This window comes from Psammomys obesus, unplaced genomic scaffold (genome assembly GCF_907164565.1).
Source record: "Psammomys obesus unplaced genomic scaffold, mPsaObe1.curated_primary_1811, whole genome shotgun sequence".
In the NCBI taxonomy this organism is placed as follows: Eukaryota; Metazoa; Chordata; class Mammalia; order Rodentia; family Muridae; genus Psammomys; species Psammomys obesus.
In genome coordinates this window covers 15,707,034-15,729,495 of record NW_026596131.1, presented here as the reverse complement: position 1 = coordinate 15,729,495, position 22,462 = coordinate 15,707,034, and the positions used below count along the sequence as shown (strand labels likewise).

The window sequence follows — 22,462 nt, the reverse complement described above, 5'->3', positions numbered from 1 at the left end:
CTGGGAGGACTTACTGTAGTCCCTGATCATCCAGAGCTCTGAAGGAGGACCAGCTCCTCACTTAGCCCCTTTGCCTGATGACAGGCCGCAGGTACAGCCTCTACCCCCCCCCCCCCCCCCCCCCCGCCCCGAGCAGTCTGCACAGGATAGATCTGCAGCCCTGAAAAGCTCCCCACCCAGGCTCCACCCCTGAGCTCACAGTCACCCCGCCTTCCAGCACCTCCTGCTAAGCTGAAGTTAGCCCTTTGGGGCTCCAAGATGGAAATCCTGGGGACCCTCAGACCAGCTGCGGGGAGGGCACAGGGCCACCCTGGTGTGGGCTTTTGCTCACTGGCTTGCGCTACTCAGGGAGTACAGTAGGCGCCCCGAACCCTATGCGTCTCTTTCTTCGGTAGCAGCGCACTCGGAACTATGTGTTGGAGCTCCTGTTTCTGCCCGGATGACCTGAGCACCGCTCAGGGTGCACAAGGCTACAGACTCCAGTCGTTATGGTAACGGGGCCCGCGCTTTAGGCGCGGGCAATCGAGTGAGGAGCTCGGAATCCAGGAGACCCCAGTCCCGGCTGGCGCAGCTCTAGGTCGCGAGCGGATTCCACTGGGTCCTGCCGGGTGGCACACGCGGTGAGTGACACGGCCATCGCATCAGGTTCCTGATCCCCTGTAGCTTTGCCCCAAACTCCTCTTACCATCACTGAGAGGCAGCGTCGGGCCGCACCTTCGTACGGTGAAGGTTTCACTCAAATCAGCACATAGTTGCAGTGTTTTCACTGCTGTGCAGCCTGGAACAGCGCCTCGGTCCTTCATGGACTCCATTAGTCCGTTATGTTTTAGACTGCATCTCATCCTGGATTGGCCCGGTATTTAACATGATTAAGTCACGCATTTTTAGCAAGAAAATGGTGCTCCCGTACCCCTCCCCCCCCCAGAAGACAGATGCCTCACTACTGGGAAATGTTAGCTTTGACCAAGTTTTAGGTGGTGCCTGCCAGTGGCTGTCACAAACTTACTCTTTTCTGCTGGGCATGGTGGTGCATGCCGTAAAGTCCCAGCACTTGGGAGGCAGAGGCAGACGGATCTCTGTGAGTTCGAGGCCAGCCTGGTCTACATAGTTCCAGGACAGCCAGAGCTATGTAGAGACCCTGTCTCAAAAACAAAACAAAACAACAAAAACCTAAGTAAATAAAGCTAGTGTTTTCTCATTGTAATAGTAAAAACCTTTTGGTTTAACCTTTTGGGTTTTTACTGTTTGGGGGAGGTGCTTTATTGTGTTTTATTGTGCTTTATTGTGTATTCTAAACATGTTTTCAGTTACTAATGTTCGCATACATCAGTGAAAGTGTCCTGACTTTTTCCTTTTTATTTCACATTTTATTCTTGTTATGTTGGGTGGAGAAAAAGAAACACAAGTTAACCAAATCAAACCATTCAGACCTTTCAGACGAAACTGGGATCCAGTTTCCAACAGTCTTTATTTAGAATCTGTATCAGAGTAGGTTTTAGTCACTGCTGTAGCAGCTGGGGTTCTTGGAGAGCTGCAGGAAATAGGCACAGAATGGATTCTCTGAGCCTGCTTTCTGGGTATAGGCCAGTCCTCCCTGAGGAGAGCAGGTGAAGGAGACTCAGCAGTCCCAAGGGATTAGGGACCACAGGCCTGGGGCTGGTCATGAAGACATGGGGATCATGGGGGCCCCCACAGGGAGGACCTCAGAGGGAGTAGTCCGATATAAGCCCATATTGTCTTAGTCGCTATTCTATGGCTGTGAAGAGACACGGTGACCAAGGCAACTCTTATAAAAGGAAGCATTTAAGTGGGGACTTGCCTACAGCTTCATAGGTTTAGGCTGTCAGCAGCATGGCAGTGAGCATATGTTCTAGTCTTCTATTGCCTCTTGTGGTCAGCTCTCCATTGCTCTCAATATTTGATTTGATTAATCCTGTATAGCATTAGTTTAACTTTTCTGCTACTGTGATAGACCACCATGGCCAAAAGCAACTTAGAGAGGAAAGGGTTCATTTGGCTTACATATCCAGAATCACACAGCCCACTGAGGAAAGCCAAGGCAGGGACTCAAACTGGGCAGGAACCTGGAGGTAGGAGCTGATGGAGAGGACATGGAGCAGTGCAGCTTTGCTTGCTCAGCCTGCCTTCTTACAGAACCCAGGACCACCAGCCCAGGGGTGTCCCCACCCACAGTGGGCTGTGCCCTCTCCCATCAATCACTAATTAAGAAAATGCTCTAGCAGTTAGGATTCCTGGTTTTCACCCAGGCAGCCTGGGTTCAACTCCTGGTGTTGGAAGATGAAATCTTCAGCTGGGTGCTAAGGACAACACTCTGGAAGACAGGCAGAGGTAGAGGCAGAAGGATTCCTGAGTTCCAGGCCAGCCTGGTCTGCATGGGGTGGGGGTGGGGCATGTGGAACAAAGGGAACTCTTTAATCTAGCCACCCTATATATGTTGTTCATGGGTGGTGGAGCATGCTGTTAGCCCAAGCACTTGGAAGGCAGAGGCAGGTGGAGCTCTGAGTTTGAGGACAGCCTGGTCTACAGAGTGAGTTCAAGGACAGCAAGAGAAATACAGGGGCTGGCGAGATGGCTCAGAGGTTGAGAGCACTGGCTGCTCTTCCAAAGGTCCTGAGTTCAATTCCCAGCAAGCATGTAGTGCCTCACAACACTCTAAGATGAGATCAGCTGCCCTCCTCCATCAAGTGGGTGTACATGCAAGCAGAACACTACACATAATAAAAGAGAAAGATACACAGAAATCCCCTCCCCTGCTCACCCACAAAAAGAAAAAGAAAATGCCGTATCGGCTTGCCTGTTTACACTTGGGAGGCATTGTCTTAATTGAGGTTCCCTCCTCTAATGACTGCAGCATGTGTCCAGTTGAAAAGAACTGGCCAGCATGGGAAGGGAAGATGTTATTGGTTGTGGGAGGCATTGTCTTAATTGAGGTTCCCTCCTCTAATGACTGCAGCATGTGTCCAGTTGAAAAGAACTGGCCAGGATGGGAAGGGAAGATGTTACTGGTTGTACAAATAACCATCATTGAGGAAAGCCAAGAGCTAAAGCCGGGCGAGACCCTGGAGGCAGGAACGAGGCGAGGCCGTGAGGACACTCACTGTCCACTGGCTTGCTCTCCATGGCTTCCCCAGTTTGCTTTCTTAACAGCCCGGACCACCTCGCCCAGGGTGGTGCCATCCATGATGCTGGGCCCTCCCACCTCGGTTAGTGACCAAGAAACCACCCTACACACATACTTACAGGCAATCTGATGGAGGCATTTTACTCAGTTGAGATCCCTTTTCGCAAATAATTGTGTGAGGTTGGCGAGAAGCTGAGCAGGACACGGAGAATGGCTTCAGAGCAGCACCGTTTCCTCCGAAAACATGCCTGTTAAAACTGGCAGGTATACTGCGTGTGTGCAGTTCTGTTTTTACTTAGAATGCAGAGCCACAACAGTGTTTTTCAAAGCCTTTGTGTATGCCAATGACATTATGTTCTCTTATTTTTATTTCACTCGAAATGCCGACTGCTAAGTTTTGTAGGTTTGGGGCACTGAAACATGTTATGTGTCTGATAGTCTGACCTGGCCCTTGATTATGAGACTGTGTGGCTTCTCTTTCTCTTTACTTCTCCGTCTATGTGTGCTCCTCATGGCATGCCACCTCTCTTCCAGGTAGTGTGGTAAGATGGCGGGAATCCATCTACTGCTTGCTTTTATTACAGATTTAAAAATGGCACGGCTGTAGCTACTCTGACAATTAATAAAGGAAATGAAGAAAACTTGGGGTTTCACAGGCCTGAGTTCTGTCTCCTGTGAATATTTAAATGTTCGACGCCTGAGCTCAGTTTGGGTCCTTCAAAATGTTTTATGAGTAAAGGTCATTGGATATTGTGATCATTAAAATGGATCGACACATTGGCAGGCTCTAGAATCATTTCTGAGACAGATCTGTGGGCATACCTGTGAAAGACATTCCCGATGAGGTTGACTGAAGTAGGCCCACCTGAATGGGCAGCCCTGTTCCACAGCGCAGAGCCTCAGACCGAAGAGAAAAGGAGAATGCTAACTGAGCAGCAGCGTTGGTCTCTGCTCAGAGTTGGTGCCATGTGGTCGCCACACTTCATATTCCTGCTGCCCTGCCTTCCTGGCTGGAGCAGACTGGGCTGTCAGCCCGTGAGCCCAAGCAAGGAGGCCGTCCTTCCTTCCTTCCTTCCTGCCTTCCTTCCTTCCTTCCTTCCTTCCTTCCTTCCTTCCTTCCTTCCAGCCTTCCTGCCTTCCAGCCTTCCTTCCTTCCTTCCAGCCTTCCTTCCTTCCAGCCTTCTTTCCTTCCTTCCTTCCTTCCTTCCTTCCTTCCTTCCTTCCTTCCTTCCTTCCAGTCTTCCTTCCTGCCTTCCTTCCAGCCTTCCTTCCTGCCTTCCTTCCAGCCTTCCTTCCAGCCTTCCTTCCTTCCTTCCTGCCTTCCTGCCTTCCTGCCTTCCTTCCTGCCTTCCTTCTTGCCTTCCTTCCTGCCTTCCTTCCAGCCTTTCTTCCTTCCTTCCTTCCTTCCTTCCTTCCTTCCTTCCTTCCTTCCTTCCAGCCTGCCTTCCTTCCTTCCTTCCTTCCAGCCTGCCTGCCTTCCTTCCTTCCTTCCTTCTTCCTTCCAGCCTTCCTTTCTTCCAGCCTGCCTGCCTTCCTTCCTTCCTTCTTCCTTCCAGCCTTCCTTCCTTCCAGCCTGCCTGCCTTCCTTCCTTCTTCCTTCCAGCCTCCTTCCTTCCTTCCTTTCTTCCTTCCAGCCTGCCTTCCTTCCTTCCTTTCTTCCTTCCAGCCTTCCTTCCTTCCTGCCTTCCTGCCTTCCTTCCTTCCTTCCTTCCTTCCTTCCTTCCTTCCTTCCTTCCTTCCTTCCAGCCTTCCAGCCTGCCTGCCTTCCTTCCTCCCTTCCTTCCTTCCAGCCTTCCTTCCTTCCATTTCTTTTGTCAGGTATTCTGTCCCAGCAGTGAAAACTAACTCCTACAGGTGTTTGCATGGCCAGAACAGGGTGATGGCACCCTAGTCCTCGTAGACAGTGGTTCTTCTGCTCCTGAGATGGGCAGCTTTTTTTGTTGGTGACAGATTGCTAAGTGCACCTGAGCTGCAGTTCTTCAAAAGAAGGAACCAAAGGAGAAGCCGCCTGGCAGCTGCCGCGCAGACAGCTTGTTCTGGGTTCTGCTCTTACGCTTTTGCAAATTACCCTTTCGTCTAAGCTTTAGAGTCTGCTACTGCATTTGTTTTGGGGCCATGTAATAATTTTGAAATGTAATGTAAATAACCAAACATTTATTAAGAAAAAAACTGCTTCACATTGTAGCCAGCTGAACGGAGGGACTGTTTCTCCCCTTGCCTCGTCTGTGCTTTCCACAGGCTTCTACCACATATCCCTGATCAGCAAGGGAGTTTGCTCAAGTGTTGGGAATCCCTGTGGGCGCAGCAAGGCACGCCATGCTAGGCCTGAGAGGACGCTCTTTCCCCCTCAGGTAGATCTTAAATGACTTCAGGACTGGATCTTGAATTGTTTTCCCTTAAGTGTGGTGTCAGCTCTTATGAGGCCCATGCCATGGGGCCCTGCCCCCAGCTCTGGTACTCTCTGGCTCTGCTGTAACCTGCTCTCAGGTCCCAGCATCTTCTACCACCTGGAAGGTGCCTTTTCAAGCCAGCCTTCTGCTGGGTGTTGTTCTCTGACCGGCAGGTCATGTGCTCCGGAGCTCCTCCTGCAGGCCTTGTTCCACCACTTCCTGCTGCCCATCTGTTGGGCTCTGTGAGTTCTGGAGCTGAGTTCATGAGCTCTTGCTCATGCTGCCATACTATTTGTGACATCATCTTAACACTGGGCCACAGCCAAGCCATGGCAGACCTCTGCCCGAGGCTGGCTTTGTGCTGTGCATTAATGAACATGTCTTGCAGATGAGGCCCATGCTGCCTGGAAGTCTGCCTGGGCCTGTAAGCCCCCTGGGAAATCATGTCTTTCAGGGAAAGTCACTTCACCTTCCGAAATCCTGAGGTTTCTAAGGACTCTATAGACTTCACAGCTACACTGACAGCACTCTTCTTAGATTTTTAAAAAGAAGGGGGGGAGCAACAATTGGATGTGCTGCCCACCCAAGGCTTCCCTGTTTACAGAGGCCCTGGGCGCTGCGCGTGCAGGCTCGCTGGCCGTGGGCCCTCTTTCCTCTAGAGGCTTCTTCAGCTCCCCAGAGACTGTGTGTTGAGAACCGGGCGCTCTGTGGGGACATCTGTTGGCTGACGGACACATAGATGCCCTCTAACTCTGTGCTGCTTGACAGCAGCTAGCCTCCTCTGGGACTTCCAGGATCATTCTTTGGTGAGATGTGTACAGAAGCAGGACAGTTGTTCTGTGGTGTGTTGGAAGGAACACACCTCAGTAAGCTTCTGCTTACTGAGCTGCTGTCTATGCTGAAGAGCACTGGCCACCACCCTGCCTGCCTGGTCAGGAGACAAACAAAATAGGACAGGGGCAGCACAGCTTGCCAGGCTGGGTGGACAGAGGCTTCACAGATGGTGACCAGCTGAGTTTGAAGACCTAGCAGTGAGAAATTTCCCCAGTAAGAAAACAGAAGGCCTTTCAGCAGAGAGTAACATGTGCCTAGGGACGAAAGTGTCAGCCCTTAGGCCTTCTGGAGGCAGCTAGAAGTCCAGAGACTGCTGCAGCAGGCCACGGCAGCAGACTCGAACCCAGCACTGTCTGTATGCAGCTCCGAGGAATGCAATTTGCTTTGAAAATGCCCGGAAGCCACAGCAGGGGTCAGGCATAATGGTATCCGAGCTGTCCTTGGTAGAAGATTAACAGTTTGAAGCCTTGTGGCTAGCAGACTGAAGAGGTGGGAGCTGAATGTTCAGTCAGGTAGGCCTGGCTCTAAGTGGAGCAGGCGACTGGAGTTAGGCTTTGAAAAAGGATTTTCTGGTTTTCATAAAAGGGCATAGTAGTGCCTTTCTCACTCTTCTCAAGCAGCTCGAGGAAGGGCGGGTGGTTCTGGCTCCCGGTTGGCGGGTGTGGTAGGAAGGTGACAGGAGTCGAGGCAGCTGAGGTGCAGGCAGAGCGGATGAGACAGGGAAGAATCAGGCCTGTCTGAGCTGCCGCCCCGTTGAGTAGGCTGTGGGAGCTAAGCAGAGTGGAGGGTGGCTAGCTAGCACTCAGCAGGCCCCAGGGCTCTCCCGGCTCCTGAGGCTGGCGTTGTGGCGGCTGTGAGAGGCCGGGCGGCTGTGATTTGATGGTTGTGGAGCTAGGACTTCTGCCAGGTAAGCAGTAGGATGAAGAGGGTTGCCTCAGTTTGTAATCTGCTCCAAGAAACTCCATTTCAGTACACTTGAGGAGCTTTGGGGCCTACAGGAATTGTCCCCTGTGAACCAGTAGTCTCTTCCGGGTGTTGCTGGGGGCCCTTGCTCCAGCTTTGCTTCTTCTCAGCAGCACTCAGACTTCCTGGGCCATTGTGCCCTCCTCCTCTAGAATCAGCGACTTTGCACATGCAGTGTTCTGATTGTGTCTGTATACAGCCATGCTGGGACCCCTAAAGGGTTGGGGAGCCTGCGACCAGCTCTGAGAAGCTTTGTTATGCTTGTCACCTACGGGCTGGGAAAAGGCTCTGTGTGAGAGTGGCAGACAGAGCTGGGGGTGTAGAGTGCCACACAGACACTGCCCGGTGCACTACAGAGTGCCTGCCAGGCCCTGTTCCAGGTGATGTAGTACTTACGGGAAGGCCTGCCGCAAAGCTGTACCCACTACTGATGGAAACCCAGCCTTTCCTGTGAAATGCGCTCTTGGTTTTTTATTGTTTTGTTTTTGTTTTCTTTTAGTCTTGATGACGTGTCATGATTTTGACTGTAATTTTAAATTTTATTCACTTATTTTTGTGTCTCTGTGTGTGCTGTGGCAGGGTTACATGTGCCATGTGCATGAAGGCGCCTATAGACTCCAGAAAAAGGCTTTAGAGCCCCATGAAACTGGAATTACAAATGCTTGTGAGCTGCCATGTGGGTGTTGGGAAAGGAATCGGATCCTCTGCAAGAGGAGCAAGTACTCTTTTTTTTTATTTTTATCTATACTTTATTTACTTTGCATCCCCCCTCTAGTTCCCTCCCTCCTCCCCTCCCAATCCCTCCCTTCCTCCCCCTTCTCCACACACTCCCCTCCCCAAGTCCAATGGTAGGGGAGGGTTTCTTTTCCTTTCTTCTGATCCTAGTCTGTTAGGTCTCATCAGGAGTGGCTTCATTGTCTTCCTCTGTGGCCTGGTAAGGCTGCTCTCCCCTCAAGGGGAGGTGATCAAAGAGCAGGCCAATCAGTTCATGTCAGAAGCAGTCCCTGTTCCCATTACTGTGGAACCCACTTGGACACTGAACTGCCATGGGCTACATCTGTGCAGGGGTTCTAGGTTATCTCCATGCATGGTACTTGGTTGGAGTATGAGTCTCTGGAAAGACCCCTGTGCTCAAATTTTTGGTTCTGTTGCTCTCCTTGTGGACCTCCTGTCCTCTCCAGTTCTTACTAGTATTTCCCACTCCTTTCATAAGATTCCCTGCATTCTGCCCAAAGTTTGGCCATAAGTCTCAACATCTGCTTTGACAGTCTGCAGGGCGAGCAAGTACTCTTAACCCCTGAGCCATCTCTCCAGCCCAACCGCCACTAACTTTTGTTATCAGTAATTTCATGAATAAAATTTTCTGTAAGTCGTAGTCTTGCTTATATAAAGAGCAGCTACTGGCTTAGAACTCTGGGGTTGGTGCGCTCACCCACAGTACACCACAGACAACACCCACCATACTCTAACACACTCACATACCTTCACGGCAACACACACACTCAATACACATCCCATGCCCTCACCCACCCACACACATAGCACAGCACAAAAGCGAACCCGTGTCTCTGGCCCCTGTGCTGTGCCTGTGACTGCTTCCTGTTGTTGATTTGAGCAGAGGCGAGGCACCCACGTCAGCTCGCTTTGGCTCTCTCAGTGTGTTGGCCATCGTTTCTCGTCTTCTCTGTGAAGATATGTGACTAGTGAGGTGAGGTGGCCCAGGGCAGGCTGTTTTTTCTTTCTAACAAAGACCCACTTACAGAGAGTCATACTGCTACCTTCTTCGGGGTGGTAGCAGTGATGCAAAATGCTACTGCCAGGTGCCTCCAACTGCCCTGGGAAAGCACTGTTGGAAGAGGGTGACATTCCGACCTCACACTTGGCTCTTGAGCCTATGTGATGGTGCCTGGCATGGCTGGCCTTCTAAACTTCCCCGTGAGTAGCCTTGTGTAAATAAAGCCAGGCTCTCCGAGCTAACCTGCTTTGTGTCCAGAGGCGAGAGTCACTTTGTGCTCAGCACTGGCGCCAGGGCCGCACTAGATCGGTAACAGTCGATTGTGTCGATAGTGTGCCTTGAAAAGAAACAGGCTCTAGCCGGGTGTGGTGGCGCACGCCTGTAAATCCCAGCACTCAGGAGGCAGAGGCAGGCGGATCTCTCTCAGTTCGAGGCCAGCCTGGTCTACAAAGGCTACACAGAGAAACCCTGTCTCGAAAAACCAAACAAAGAGAAGACCAGAAAAAAAGAAATAGGCTCTCTACCAATATGCTTGGGACTGCAGTTGTGCCCTGTAGGGCCAGCCCTCCGCTCCCGGCCTGGCAAGTGCCTCTTAGAGACTTACCAGCTCTCTGGAAAGGTCGTCTTATAATGTTGGATCTACTGTTTTTAAAAGTGAAGATTTTCCCAGGCACGGTGGCACACATCTGTTACCCTAGCTGTTCAAGAGGCGAAGCAGGAGATTGGAAGTTCAAGGTCAGTCTGGGCAACTTAGCAAGACTCCATGTCAAAAACCACCGGATACTAGTTTTTGTTCCAGATATTGTATTTTGTTCTTAAGTGTTATACCGTTTAAACGTTATTTTTATAACGTTAATGGTCTACTCCCTGTTGCTATCTTCGCTGCAGCTGCCACCATGCTGCCCCCGTGCTTAGAGCAGGAGCTGAGTGAGCTGCTGGCTCGCAAGGAGGAGGAATGGCGAGCTCTGCAGGCCCAGCGTGCCCTGCTGCAGGAGGCAGCCCTGCAGGAGGCTCAGCACCGCCTGGAGGAGGCCCAGGGGAAGCTGCAGCGCCTGCAGGAGGACTTCGTCTACAACCTTCAGGTGCTGGAGGAGCGGGACCGGGAGCTGCAGCGCTATGACGCTGAGTTCGCGCAGGCCCGCAGGCGGGAGGAGGCTGGGCAAGCAGAGGCCAGCGAGCTCAGGATAGAGGTGGCCAAGCTGAGGCGGGAGCTCAGCAGAGAGGCCAGGCACACGGAGGAGCTGCAGCATCAGCTCCAGCTAACGCTGCAGGAGCACCGCCTGGAGCTGGAGCGTGTCCACAGGTGAGTTACCCTGCAAGTCGACTTCCTGGTGCCCAGTGAGTGGTGGTGTGATCTGCTGCATGCTCAGCAGTGTCCTGAGCTTTCCCTGAGGTCTCAGTCCAAGACGTTTTGTTTTGTTTTAGAGATCAGATCTCACTGTGTAGCCCTGGCTGCCCTGGAACTCGCTTTGTAGACCAGGCCAGCCACATACTCACAGGAATCCCCCTGTTCTCTGCCTCCTGAGTGCTGGGTCTGAAGGCAGGTGCCACGTGCTGGCATGTGAGAGGCTATCTGCTGACATTCTTAGCTTGATGGAAGCTGCTGGTCTGCTGAGCTTTAGCAGTCATTCCACATGTCTCACCGAGCATCACAGAGCTGTTGTGTCAGACATGTGCCGTGCCTGCGGCCCACAGTCAGCAAGTGCTGTGGAGCATTGGCAGAGCTACAGCACAGATGCCAGCTCACTCTGTGCGTGCTGTTTTGTGACTCCTCCCTTTTCCTTTTTCTCCAAGCCGGAGACCTTGTAGTCATGTTCAGGTCCATTTGTTTGTTTGGTTGGTTGGTTGGTTGGTTTTTCAAAACAGGGTTTTCCTGTGTAGCCCTGGCTATCCTGGAACTCACAGATGGGATTAGAGTATTCTTGTTTTCTCCTTCTCCTTCTCCTTCTCCTTCTCCTCCTCTTCCTCCTCCTCCTCCTCCTCCTCCTTCTCCTTCTCCTTCTTCTTCTTCTCTCTCTGTCTCTCCCTCTCTTCTTCTCCATCTCCATCTCCATTTAGGGTTAGCAGCCAGGTTCAGGCCAAGCCAAAGTTCTACTTCTTGGAGGTCTGTTGTATGCACCCTTGCAACAGCCATGCGCCAATGCTGTGGGTGAAGTGCAGCCTGCGGTGTATACACAATGTACACTCAGGGCACACTCAGTAATGGCTCCAGATGTGAACACTATGTCTGTTACCACAGTGACAAGAACAGTGAAGTTGACCAGCAGCGGGAGCAGTGTGAGACGCTGAAGTGGAAACTGGAAAGGACACTGAAGGAGTTTGACAGTGAACTTGCTCTGCAGAGACAGGTACAGTGTCCCTGGGGCTTGGCTTTTACTTGGGGCACCCTTTGCCAGCTAGTTTGAAATCTAGATGGTGAGGGGTTGGTTGAGAATATTACCCCCAGAGATGTGGAATCGCTGGGCTGATCTCCACTCTAGGGTCTGTACCGAGAGACCCAGATCTTTCCTGGAACTCACTGGCGGTGTGCTCTTTCTCGCGGGCCACTCGGGAGTCTCCAGGGAAATGGAAACACAGAGCTGTGCAGAAGCAGGCTTATGTGAACTGACCTTGTAGGCCTCGGAGGCCACCCGCACTTTGCCGTCTAGGCTGGAGAACCTGGAACTTGGTTGTGTCTGAACCCAAAGACCTAAGAAACTGGAGTCCCAGCCTATAAGTGCAGAAGGAGGTGAAGTCAGGATTCAAGCAGAAAGGGAGGAAACTCGTGTTTTTTGATTCTTCATCAGATCTGCTGGCACCACCCGCACCAAGACTGGCTCTTCTTTGCACGATCTGCTGGTTCAGATATTGGAAACTGGCTCATAGGCATACCCAGAAACAGTCATTCCCAGCTAGCTGGGAAGCCTTTAGGGCAGTGTAGTTGACCCATAAAGCTAACCATTACAGATCTACCCCTGCCAACCTAGCCCCATTACACATTTTCTATAAAGCATATTTAACCTCCAAGTAAAGACATTCGGAAGGTTGTCCTTCCACTGAGCGTGGGGCCGCAGTGTCGGAAGGTTGTCCTTCCACTGAGCGTGGGGCCGCAGTGTCAGAAGGTTGTCCTTCCACTGAGCGTGGGGCCGCAGTACGCTGACCGCATCACAGATGTGCTGTTCTTCCCAGTTATGGAAGGAAACATTGTCTGTTTTTAAGATAAGGCCTTGCAGCTTGGCAGTGGTGACACATGCCCTTAATACCAGGACTCAAGAAGCAGAGGCAAGAAGTTATCTGTGATTTTGAGGCCAGCCTCGCCTACAGAGAAAGTTCTAGGACAGCCAGGGCTACACGGAGAAACCCTGTCTCAAAAACAAAGAAACAAACAAACAAAAAAACCACCACCAACCAAAAAAGACAAGGCCTTGGTCTATAGCCCACCCTAACCTCAGATTTGCAATTTGCCTCAACCAGCCAAGTGCCTACACCGCCTGTCCAGCTAAGGTTTCGTGAGTGCTCTTCTGATGTCCCTAACTTTAGTATTTAATCTAGATTTAGTAATGCATAGTCAACCAAGTTGTTATATGACAAGAGTAGAAAAGGGAAAAAGATCCCTTCACAATGTGTGTGTGTGTATATATGCACACACATATTCCTTTTTGTTGGTTCGTTTTGTTTTTGAGACAGGGTTTCTCTGTGTAGCCTTGACTCTGTGTAGTCCTGGAACTCACTGTGTGTGTGTGTGTGTGTGTGTGTGTGGTGGTGGTGCATGGCAAGGTGTTGCAGACCAATACAAATAAGACATGAGGACTTTTACATAGTTAAAGCTTAGGCCTTTATCTGGGCAGGCTCCCAGCTACCTTCTGGACTTGACCTGACTCTTCTACCTGCGGCCCGCCACGAGCCTAGCTCTTTTACCTCTCTGCTCTTGTTCACAGCCCCCATTTGTTCCCTCCCAACTTTCCCAACTTTTACCTCCGAAACTTTCGCCTTCTCCCAGAATCCCTCCCTGTCCCTGAAGTTCTGCCCTCCACTACCTGTTTCAGCTATATCAGCTCTTTATTGCAACCAGTCAGAGAGAAGATGCCTGGCCTTCAAGTACCTGAGCGGGTGTGGAAGGACAAATATTTACAAACACAAAGTCATAGAAACAACCGTACCAATACCCTGCCATCACTTAGCTCTCCGCCGCTACAGACACAATGCAGAGACACACCTCTACACAGTGTGAAGGGAAGTTACCCCGACATCACGTTTGTAGAGCTCTGCCTCCCCCTGCCTCCTGAGCACTGGGTTAAAGGTAGAGCCACACCCCCTCACCACCACCACTGCCCAGCGCTCACACTTATTCCTAACAAAACAGGAAAGCAGTAGTTGTCCACATCTGTAATTTCACTGCAGAAGATTGAAAGTTCTGAGGCCCTCTAGACTACGTGATGAAAATTGGTCAGGAAAACAAAACAAAAAAAAGTTGTGTGTGCAGGCCTGGGCACATTCTAATGTGCACGGGTCTGGTGGGAGAGGGTGTGTCTTTTTGAGGCAGAAGCTGTGGAATCTTTAGTTGAAGTGTTAGATGATATGGCTTCAGCCTGGATGGTCAGCTGGGAGGAGAGCCAGTTTCAGAGATGCTGGAAGAGGGGGTTGGACAGCTCTAGAGGCTACAACAAAGGCCCAAGCCAAAGACCGTGGAAGTATGTATAGCTTGTATTTAAAATGTGTTACACTGATTATTGTGTATGGGGCCTACATATACCCGCTACAGCACGCCGTGAGGTCAGGGAGTAGCCTGTGGAAATCAGTTCTCACTGTTTGCAGTTTTGGGTTCCGGGGAATTGAACTCAGGTCCTTAGTGGCGGTGTCATCTCTAGCCAGAGCACGTGCTTGCACTTGAGCAGTCCCTGCATTGCTATCAAGAGCAGTGTAAATGTATCACAGAAGAAACCAGGGGCCTTTTTCCTTTTCTAAAGTTGACGTGTGTGGGTGTTTGGAAGGGATGTGCGGACCACAGAGGCCGGAAGAGGGCGGCCGGCCCTGGCACATGGCTGTGAGCTGTCTTGTGGATGCAGGTGATCAAACCCTGGTCCTCTGGAAGAGCAGCCCTTAACCACTGCGCCTTCTCCACAGCTCAACAATTCTTTTTGTTTAGAAAACAAAGAAAAATTGGAAAAGTGGATGAATCCAACTCAGATTTTTTTCAGTTAAATTGTTAGAAATCTTGAAGTTAGCTTACAAAAAACAAAAACAAAGACAAAAAAACAAAAACGGCAGAAGCTTTATAGAGCCCTAAAAGCTGCTGCCATCACAGAGATTGCTGCCTCATCCTCCAGACGACATAGGTCCTGCTGGGCCATGGCAGGTGAGGGCCAGGAAGAGGAGGTGCAAGCGCTGGTTTCAGCAGGAGGAGAGGAAGCGGTGGGCTGTAAGGAAGTGGACAGTGGCGTAACAATTGACAGGCTCCCGCCACAGCTGTGTGACGCGCGTCTTCTGTGATTGCAAATGTGTGTCTTGAGCAACCTTGACGGTGTCATTCCGTCAGTGCGGCTGATCGGCAGCCTCCTGTAGAATGAGTAGAGAGCACCAGCAGACTCTGCTCTGAAAGCATGATGGTCTGCGAGCGTATGGAATGGACGTGAATTTTCACTGGAAGTATATTTGAAATCTTAAATAAAAGGTTTTTAAAAGAGGAAATGAACACTTAGTTCCTCTGCGCCCGACCCTACTGGCCGTCATCAGAGAGCATGGTAGTAGCGAGATGTCTCCAGGGACCGTTCTGACCGTGGCAGTCATCCAGCACTCCCTGCTAGTCTGGCTCATTCACTCAGTCAGCTCCTAGCTTCTTTCATTACCTGCTGACCTAGAGGTTTGGGGGCCCAGAGCGGCAGGCCGTGTGTGAACTGGTCCAGCGGAAACACTGCGGTGATTCCTCTCTGGAATCAAGACTTCTAGGACAGCAGGGTACAAGAGGACAGCATCCCGGAAGCAGAAGGGGTTTTGTTTTGTTCTATTTTGCTTTGTTTTTTGAGACAGAGTTTCTCTGTGTAGCCCTGGCTGTCCTGGACTTGCCCTCTAGACCAGGCTGGCCTCAAACTCGATACTCACCTGCCTCTGCCTCCTGAGTGCTGGGATTACAGGTGTGCACCACCGCCACAGTAGGAGGTAAACTTTTTGCCAGATGGTGATGAACCATATCCGTTTATACTTCTCTACCTCAGGAGAAGTCAGTCAGTTCCTGGGCCAAGGAGTTGTTGCCATAGCAGAGTTGACCATTTATTTCATTCCAGTTCAGAGCATATTCAGCCTTCTAGACAAGCTCGTTTCAGCCCAGCAAGTTAATGCCACCTAGCTGGTTCTGTAAACGAATCTTCAGAAGGCCATTCACTGCTCAGTCAAGCTGTTCATGACAACGAGGCATGGTAAGACCCGAGTCCTGCAGTCGTGAGCCCACTGAGCACTTCTTTGGCTGTGAAGTGAGTTCTTAGTTGTGGAACACCAACCCTGTGGCTGAGGCATTCTGTGGGCGTAAACTGTAGTATTGGTCGAAGCGTGACATGCAGGGAAAGCAAACCCATACTCAGAATAATTATCTGTTCTGATGAGGACACAGTGACGCCCTTCCACGACAGCAGTGAGCCGGTGTGCTCGCCCTACCACCAGGTCCCTGGTGCCCATCCAGGCGTGGCGCTGTGGCAGAGCTCAGCGGTGGGTGTGCTGCTGGCAGAGTGGGCACTCAGCAGTAGCGTGGGACGTAAAGATTTTCACACCCTTTGCCGTTGGAGAGGTTTGTCCACACACTTGCTCAGTTGCTTTTCCAAGGAGCCAGCCATCCAGCCAGGCCGCTGGCTGTGGCACATTCCTCTATAGAACTGCACATTTGCGCCCCCCCCCCTTTTTTTCCTTCCAAACAAAGTGTGCAGTTGGGTTCACTGCCCAAAGTCCTGCCTGCGGGAAGGATTATCATCCTTCAGGAATGTTCCCGGGAGGGCCGGTGTGCTGCAGCTATGTACCCTCAGGTGGTGCCTGGACAATCACAGAGAGCAAAGCCTTATCTTTCTCTGTGACCCGCTTTCAGGAGCCCCCCTGAGGCCATGGGCGCAGGCTATAGAGGGAAAGCCCAGTAGCAGGAATGAGGGCAAGAGCCGCTGTAGCCTCTGGGCTCTGGGGGCCGGTTTTGTAGATAGCGCTTCTCCTTGACAGCCTGTTGCAGTAAATGTGGCACTGTGGCTTAGTGGCCCGATGATGGGCAGCTGGACCCAGCTGGTAAGCTGGTGGTTTAGAGCCAGGTGTTTGCTTTCCACCAAGATCCAAGGAAATTGAAGCCAGGCTTAGTGGTGCACAACTTGAATCCCAGCAGAGGCTGGTGGATCTCTGTGAGCCTCAGGCCAGCCAGGGCTGCATGAGAGCCTATGTCACCAAAAAAAAAAAAAAACAAAAAAAAAAAAAAAAAAACAAAAAATTAAAAAAAAAAAAAAAAGGAGGTGTGTGACTTACCTCAGCAGTAGAGCTTTTGCTTGCCCTGGGTCCAGTCCTCAGCACTGAGGGAGGAAAAAATAACACAAAATAAACCACTAAGGTGCGGTGCACCCCTTTATCCCAGCACTGGGGAGGCAGAGGCAGGCGGATCTCTGTGAGTTTGAGGCCAGCCTGGTCTACAGGGTGAGTGCCAGGACAGCCAGGGCTACATAGTGAGACCCTGTCTGGGGGAACAGACAAACAAACAAACAACAAAAGCAACAAAAGAAAGGGTTTGTCCTTTTTTATTTGATTTTTTTCTGTGCTGTTCGTGAAATTTAGCACACTGTGCGTACAAAGCAATCAAAGTGTGTCCCCAGCCTAGACACACTAGTTGTCTGGATGAAGCCTCTGCCACGCCAGGCACCGCGGAGGCTGGCATCACATGGCCCAGGTGACAGAGCACAGCAGCCCTGACCCTGACCCACTCAGATGGAGTTCAGAATTGGCAGCTGCCAGGTACAGTGGCACCCAGGAGGCAGAGACAACAGCGTCTCTGTGAGACCTGGGCCAGCCAGGCTACACAGTGAGACCCTGCTTCAAGAAGACAAGTTATGGGGAGGGGACATCAGGTTGCCACTTGGATGCTCTTTTGAAGGAAGCTGTGTTCCCATGTTACACAGCTATCACCCGGTGCTGGGCGCTGAGGAACTCCGAGTGAGGCGCGTGCTGCTGCCGACATCTGGAGTGGCGCCTTGGGTCTCCTGCTTCTTTCGTGGCTCCTGCAGGTGCCAGAGCAGCAGGATTTCACAGAGATGGGGTCCTCGATTTTAGTCCGATTTAGGTCCTCTGGAGTGCAAATATGCGACCGATAACTGATTCACCGAGTCTAGCAACAGAGGTCATCATGGACAGTGGCTCATCTTGGGTGTTCACCCCAGGTACCGTGGAAGAGGGAATCTTGACTGCGAATTGCTTTCATCAGATTGGCCTATGACATGTCTATAGGACATTTTTTTGATGGCTGCTTGGTGTGGGAGGGCCTAGGGCACTGTGGGCAGTGCCAGTCCTTGGCAGGTGATCCTGAGCTAGCAAAGAAAGACAGCTGAACAAGCTAGGGAAAGCAAGCCAGCAATCAGCAGCAGCGCTCCTCCGTGGTCTCTGCCTCACTCCCTGCCTCAGCTTCCCTTGCTGATGGACTACAACCTCTTACTGAGTAAACCCACCTTTCCCCAAATTGTGAGTAAACCCACCTTTCCCCAAATGGTTTTTGATCAAGTTCTATCACAATAGCAGAGAAGCAAGCTAGAACAGTGTAACAGACCAGTGTGATGCAGAATGGGGTCCCAGAGTAATGAAAGCCTCAGGCGGGCTTGGGCAGGTACATTTCAGCTTGCCAGTCAAAAGCAGGGCTGCTACTACTGAGCCTTAGGGACAAAGGGATGAGCGTTTGCCAGGCCAGTAGCTGTATCCAAGCACAAGAGTGTATATATACTCCTGGGGGCTAGAGACGGCTCAGCGGCTAAGAGCACTGGCGGCTCTTCCAGAGGACCTGGGTTCAATTCCCAGCACCCACATGGCAGCTCACACTGTCTGTCACTCCAGTGCCAGGGCACATGACACCCTCACATAGACATACACGCAGTCAAAATACCAGTGCACATAAAATGAGAATAAATACATCATTTAAAAACATGTGCTTCCTTAAGCCATCCACTCTAGCACAGCACCTGGTGGAACTCTGCCTGGAAAGCTTACAGTGGCCATCTGTCGCTGTCAAGGCTTATGTCTCGTGTACAGGGCAGACAAGGAAGTAAATAGAAGCACTGTGGATCCTACCTCCTGCTTGCAAGTCCTGGAAGTGGTTCCGTGGCTGAGAGCACTGGCCGTTCTTGCTGAGGCCCTGAGTTTGCTCCCCAGCACCCACATGGCAGCTCACAGTCAGCTGTAACGCAGGCTCTGAGGGCTCCAGTGCCTTCCTCTGACCTCTGCCATCAGTGTGTGCAGAAAAACGCTCAGATATATAAAATAAACAGTTTAAGAGTGTTTTAGGGGCTGGAGAGATGGCTCAGTGGTTAAGAGCACTGTCAGCTCTTCCAGAGGTCCTGAGTTCAATTCCCAACAACCATATGGTGGCTCACAACCATCTATAGAGAGATCTGGTGCCCTCTGCTGGCCAGCAGGCACTGTCTATATAATAAATAAATAAATAGATAGATAGATAAATAAATAAATAAATAGATAGATAGATAGATAAATAAATAAGTGAGTGAGTAAGTAAGTAAGTAAATAAGTAAATAAATAAATAAAATATTTTAAGAGTGTTCTAAAGAGTATATAAAGTGTTTCCTTTATTCCTTGCCCTTTATAGGTTGTTGCTTAGGAATAGCCAGGGTAAACTGTATGTGTGTGTGTAGACAGGGTCTCACTGTATAACCCTGACTGGCCTGGAACTCACTATATAGAGCAGACTTGTCTTGAACTCTGAGATCCACCTGTCTCTGTGAATGCTGGCATTAAAGACACATGCCACCATGCCCTGCCTGGCTTCATTTTGTGTGTGTGTGTGTGTGTGTGTGTGTGTATATATATATATATTTTTTTTTTGAGACAGTATTTGTTCATGTATTCACTTTGTAGAAAAGGCTGACCTCGAACTCAGAATCCACCTGTCTCTGCCTCTTGAGTGCTGGGACACACACCTTTGATTACCGCACTGGAGAAGCAGGTGGATCTCTGTGAGTTTGGGGTCAGACTGATCTACATAGCAGTTCTAGGTCAGCCAGGGCTATATCGAGAGACCCTGTCTCAAAAAAAAAAAACAAAGAAAAAAAAATCTGTTCCTTTTCAATCACTGTCAATACCAAGTCTCTCTTTGGTTTTTCAAGACAGGGTTTCTCTAGTAGCCTTGGCTGCCCTGGAACTTGCTCTGTAGACCAGGCTGGCCTTGAACTTACAGGGATCTGCCTGCCTCTGCCTCCCGAGTACTGCCCAGCAATACCAAGTCTCTTAACAAGAGCTGCCTGGACGGAGCTGCCTGGTTCTTCTCTGGGCACTGAGGAGAGCAATTCTCAAGACAGAACCTCTTCTAGGCCTGTATGGGTGAAGCAGGACCCTGTTGCTGTGCAGCCTGCCCAAGGCACAGCCTCAGGTTGCCCAGGACAGGGCAGGATCCCACCAAGGGCCACTGAAAGGGCTCATGTAACATGACTGTCCTAACCTCACCAACATGTGTGGCCACTCATACCAACTCAGTCTACCTGAGTATGCCAGCAGAAGAGGCTAGACTCACAGCTCAAAGTGTACAAGCACCTGCCACCTTTGACCTGGATGTGAAATCTGCTCTGTTGTTGCTCACTACCTGTGCAGAACAACCCTCAGGGTGCTGCTGTGACTCAGAATGTTCTTGTTATCTGTTGGGAAATTGCCCTCAGAGGACTTTTAGAATCCTTAGGGACCAAGAACTTTGTCCTTTGTGAGTTGGCTTGACTTCCAAGACAGCCAGGAACTGAAATATGTGGTCAAGAAAAGATTAATTATACCAGATACGGTGAAGCTGGTAATCTGTTTTGTTTGTTTGTTTTGTTTTTTTGAGACAGTGTTTCTCTGTGGAGCCTTGGCTGTCCTGGACTCACTTTGTAGACCAGGCTGGCCTTGAACTCAGAGATCCGCCTGCCTCTGCCTCCCCAAGTACTGGGATTACAGTTTTGCGCCACCTTGCCTGGCTAAAGCTGGCAATCTTAATACTTGGTAGGCTGGGGCAGGAGGATCACCATGAGTTCAAGGCAAACGTGAGTTACAAAATGAGACCCTGGCTCAAAACGTTAACAACAAACACCAAAAACAACTGAACAACCGTGATGTCCAGGAAATGACACCTTTTCAGTGGTACCAAAGTCACCAAAGGAGTTTCAAGAGGGGCTTTAGCTGGAAAAGGCTGGGGAATAGATTTGCTTAGACTCAGCACAGTGCGCTCAGCTGTCCCTTCAGATGCCAGGGAGTGTGGGCCCTGTCGTTTCGGGTGGCATCCCTTTCTCTGGAAGCAAGAAACCTTGCATGGCACCATGCCAGCTCTGCCAGTCTAACGCAGCCTTCCGTGGCCCAGGGCACGGGTGTGGCCCAGAGCTGTCTTGGCCTTGGAGTAGTTGTGAGGAGAGGGCTGCATGGCACAGCCCTGCTCCTCGAGGCCCTGTCCTTCTGTTGTTGGGTCTCACATGTTGGTCCATCCTGTAAGCAGAGCTGATGAAATGATTTTTCTCTTATGAAGTGAAACAAGCTGATGACTAGGAACTAACTTTATCATGTATGTTATCACTTACTGCAAAGAAAATCTTTTTCTTCGAGGGCTGGAGAGATGGCTCAGCAGTTAAGAGCACTGGCTGCCCTTCCAGAGGACCCAGGTTCAATTCCCAGCACCCACATGTCGGCTCAGACCTCCATAACCCCTGTTCCATGGGATCTGACACCCTCACTTGAACATACATGCAGGCCAAATACCAATGTACGTAAAATTTAAAAATAAGAAATTACTTTTTAAAAAATAAATTTTTTTTGATTGGTTAGTCACAAGGTCACAGGACTGGAGGAAATGTCCTCATTCATTTCAGAATCTTTCTGAAGGCATGCTATGTGCTGGCGGCTCCCCATGCTCCAGGTTGAGCCTGTCACACCTAGACACGCCTGCCCTCACAGAACGAAGAGCACCTTGGATCAATCAACTCCCTGAGTACGCTCCAGGGCCCTGCCTGGGAAGGCGGACATGGTGAGGCAGGAGGGCAGGAGCGGGTGTGGTCGGACTCACCTGTCCAGTGGATGAGTGGCGAGGAAAGGCCACTGCGCTGTATGCGGAGAGATGGCAGCAGGGAAGACGAGAACCTACCTCTGTACCCCGGCGCCTAGGAGCTAGGGTTCAGACTCAGGAGCAATGTTCAAGGTGGAGGCAGGCCGGGGCCACAGTGCCTGGGAAGCTGGTGGGTGTTTGTACAGAGCAGTGACAGGATTCAGACAGGGGAGAAGTAGCCAGCAGGTTGACGGGGCGTGCCCGGGCAGGCTCTGGCCGAAGAGAGCAAGCCAACTCTTGAAATGCCTAGAAGGGGAGCCAGCGGGGGTGTCTGTCCCTGCCCCTGCCCCTGAGGGTCTGTTGGAAGAGGCACTGCAGTGTCACAGGTGCCTTGGTTTGGTTTGAGTCAGTTGTTGAGACAAGGACACATGCAAGGAGACAGTGAGAGACAGACTATTGTGTGCTGTCGTGCTTCTGCCAGAGGCCTCTGGGCAGGAACCTAGGGCTACCACTAAATCCCCAGTGTGGACTTAGTCCCCACAAGCTTGACAAAAGTGCTGTGGAGACAAGAAGTGTCGCATGCCACGTCGGTCAGTAAGACCAGAAGGTGGCAGCACTGGCTTGGTGCTGCAGGGTGGGTCCCTGCCCCCTCCCCCGAGCCAGGGCCTGCACAACTCCCCTGTGGGTTTTCTTCAGAAAAACCGGTGTTCGTGATTTTATGGGCTTGTTGTTGTCATTTAGTCAGTTGCTTGGTTTGGTTTTGGGAGTTTTGAGACAGACTCCTAACGTGGACCCAGGCTGCCTGGAACCTGAGGGGCCTTCCCTGACTGCTCCCAAGGTCTGGGTTTCCAGGTGTCTTCCTCCAGCTCCTCAGCCTTCTTTGCCTCCTTCCTCCTTCCTCTGAGCGTTTCCATGCTGGAAGAGAAAGAACCAGGGCATCACGCATGACAGGCAAGCGTTCTGCCGCTAGGCTGTGTCCCCATGACTCTGTAGCCTGTGATAATGGCTTTAGTGTTCTGATTCCAGTGAGGGTAAGTCATGTGACGTTCATACTTCACGTTTACCTCTCAAGGGACTGAAAAAGTGAAACTTACTGAGCCAGAAAGTGAACATCTGCTGGTCGGTGCACACGTGTGTGAGGGTCTGTCTGCCAGGGCTGGTCGGTGCACACGTGTGTGAGGGCCTGTCTG

General features: G+C 51.0%; 1 protein-coding gene across 4 annotated transcripts in view; it reads left to right on the top strand.

The window, feature by feature from the left end:
• Nucleotides 1–507: 507 nt before the first annotated feature.
• The window catches only part of Ccdc57 (coiled-coil domain containing 57), a 91,980-nt gene continuing 70,025 nt past the window's right edge, over nucleotides 508–22,462 (top strand). For all 4 annotated transcript variants that reach the window (XM_055592134.1, XM_055592136.1, XM_055592135.1 and 1 more), the window contains exons 1-3: nucleotides 508–620; nucleotides 9,953–10,367; nucleotides 11,304–11,412. In XM_055592134.1, coding sequence (XP_055448109.1) covers nucleotides 9,961–10,367; nucleotides 11,304–11,412 — 516 coding nt within the window. In that variant the 5' untranslated portion in view covers nucleotides 508–620; nucleotides 9,953–9,960. The remainder of the gene's footprint in view (nucleotides 621–9,952; nucleotides 10,368–11,303; nucleotides 11,413–22,462) is intronic.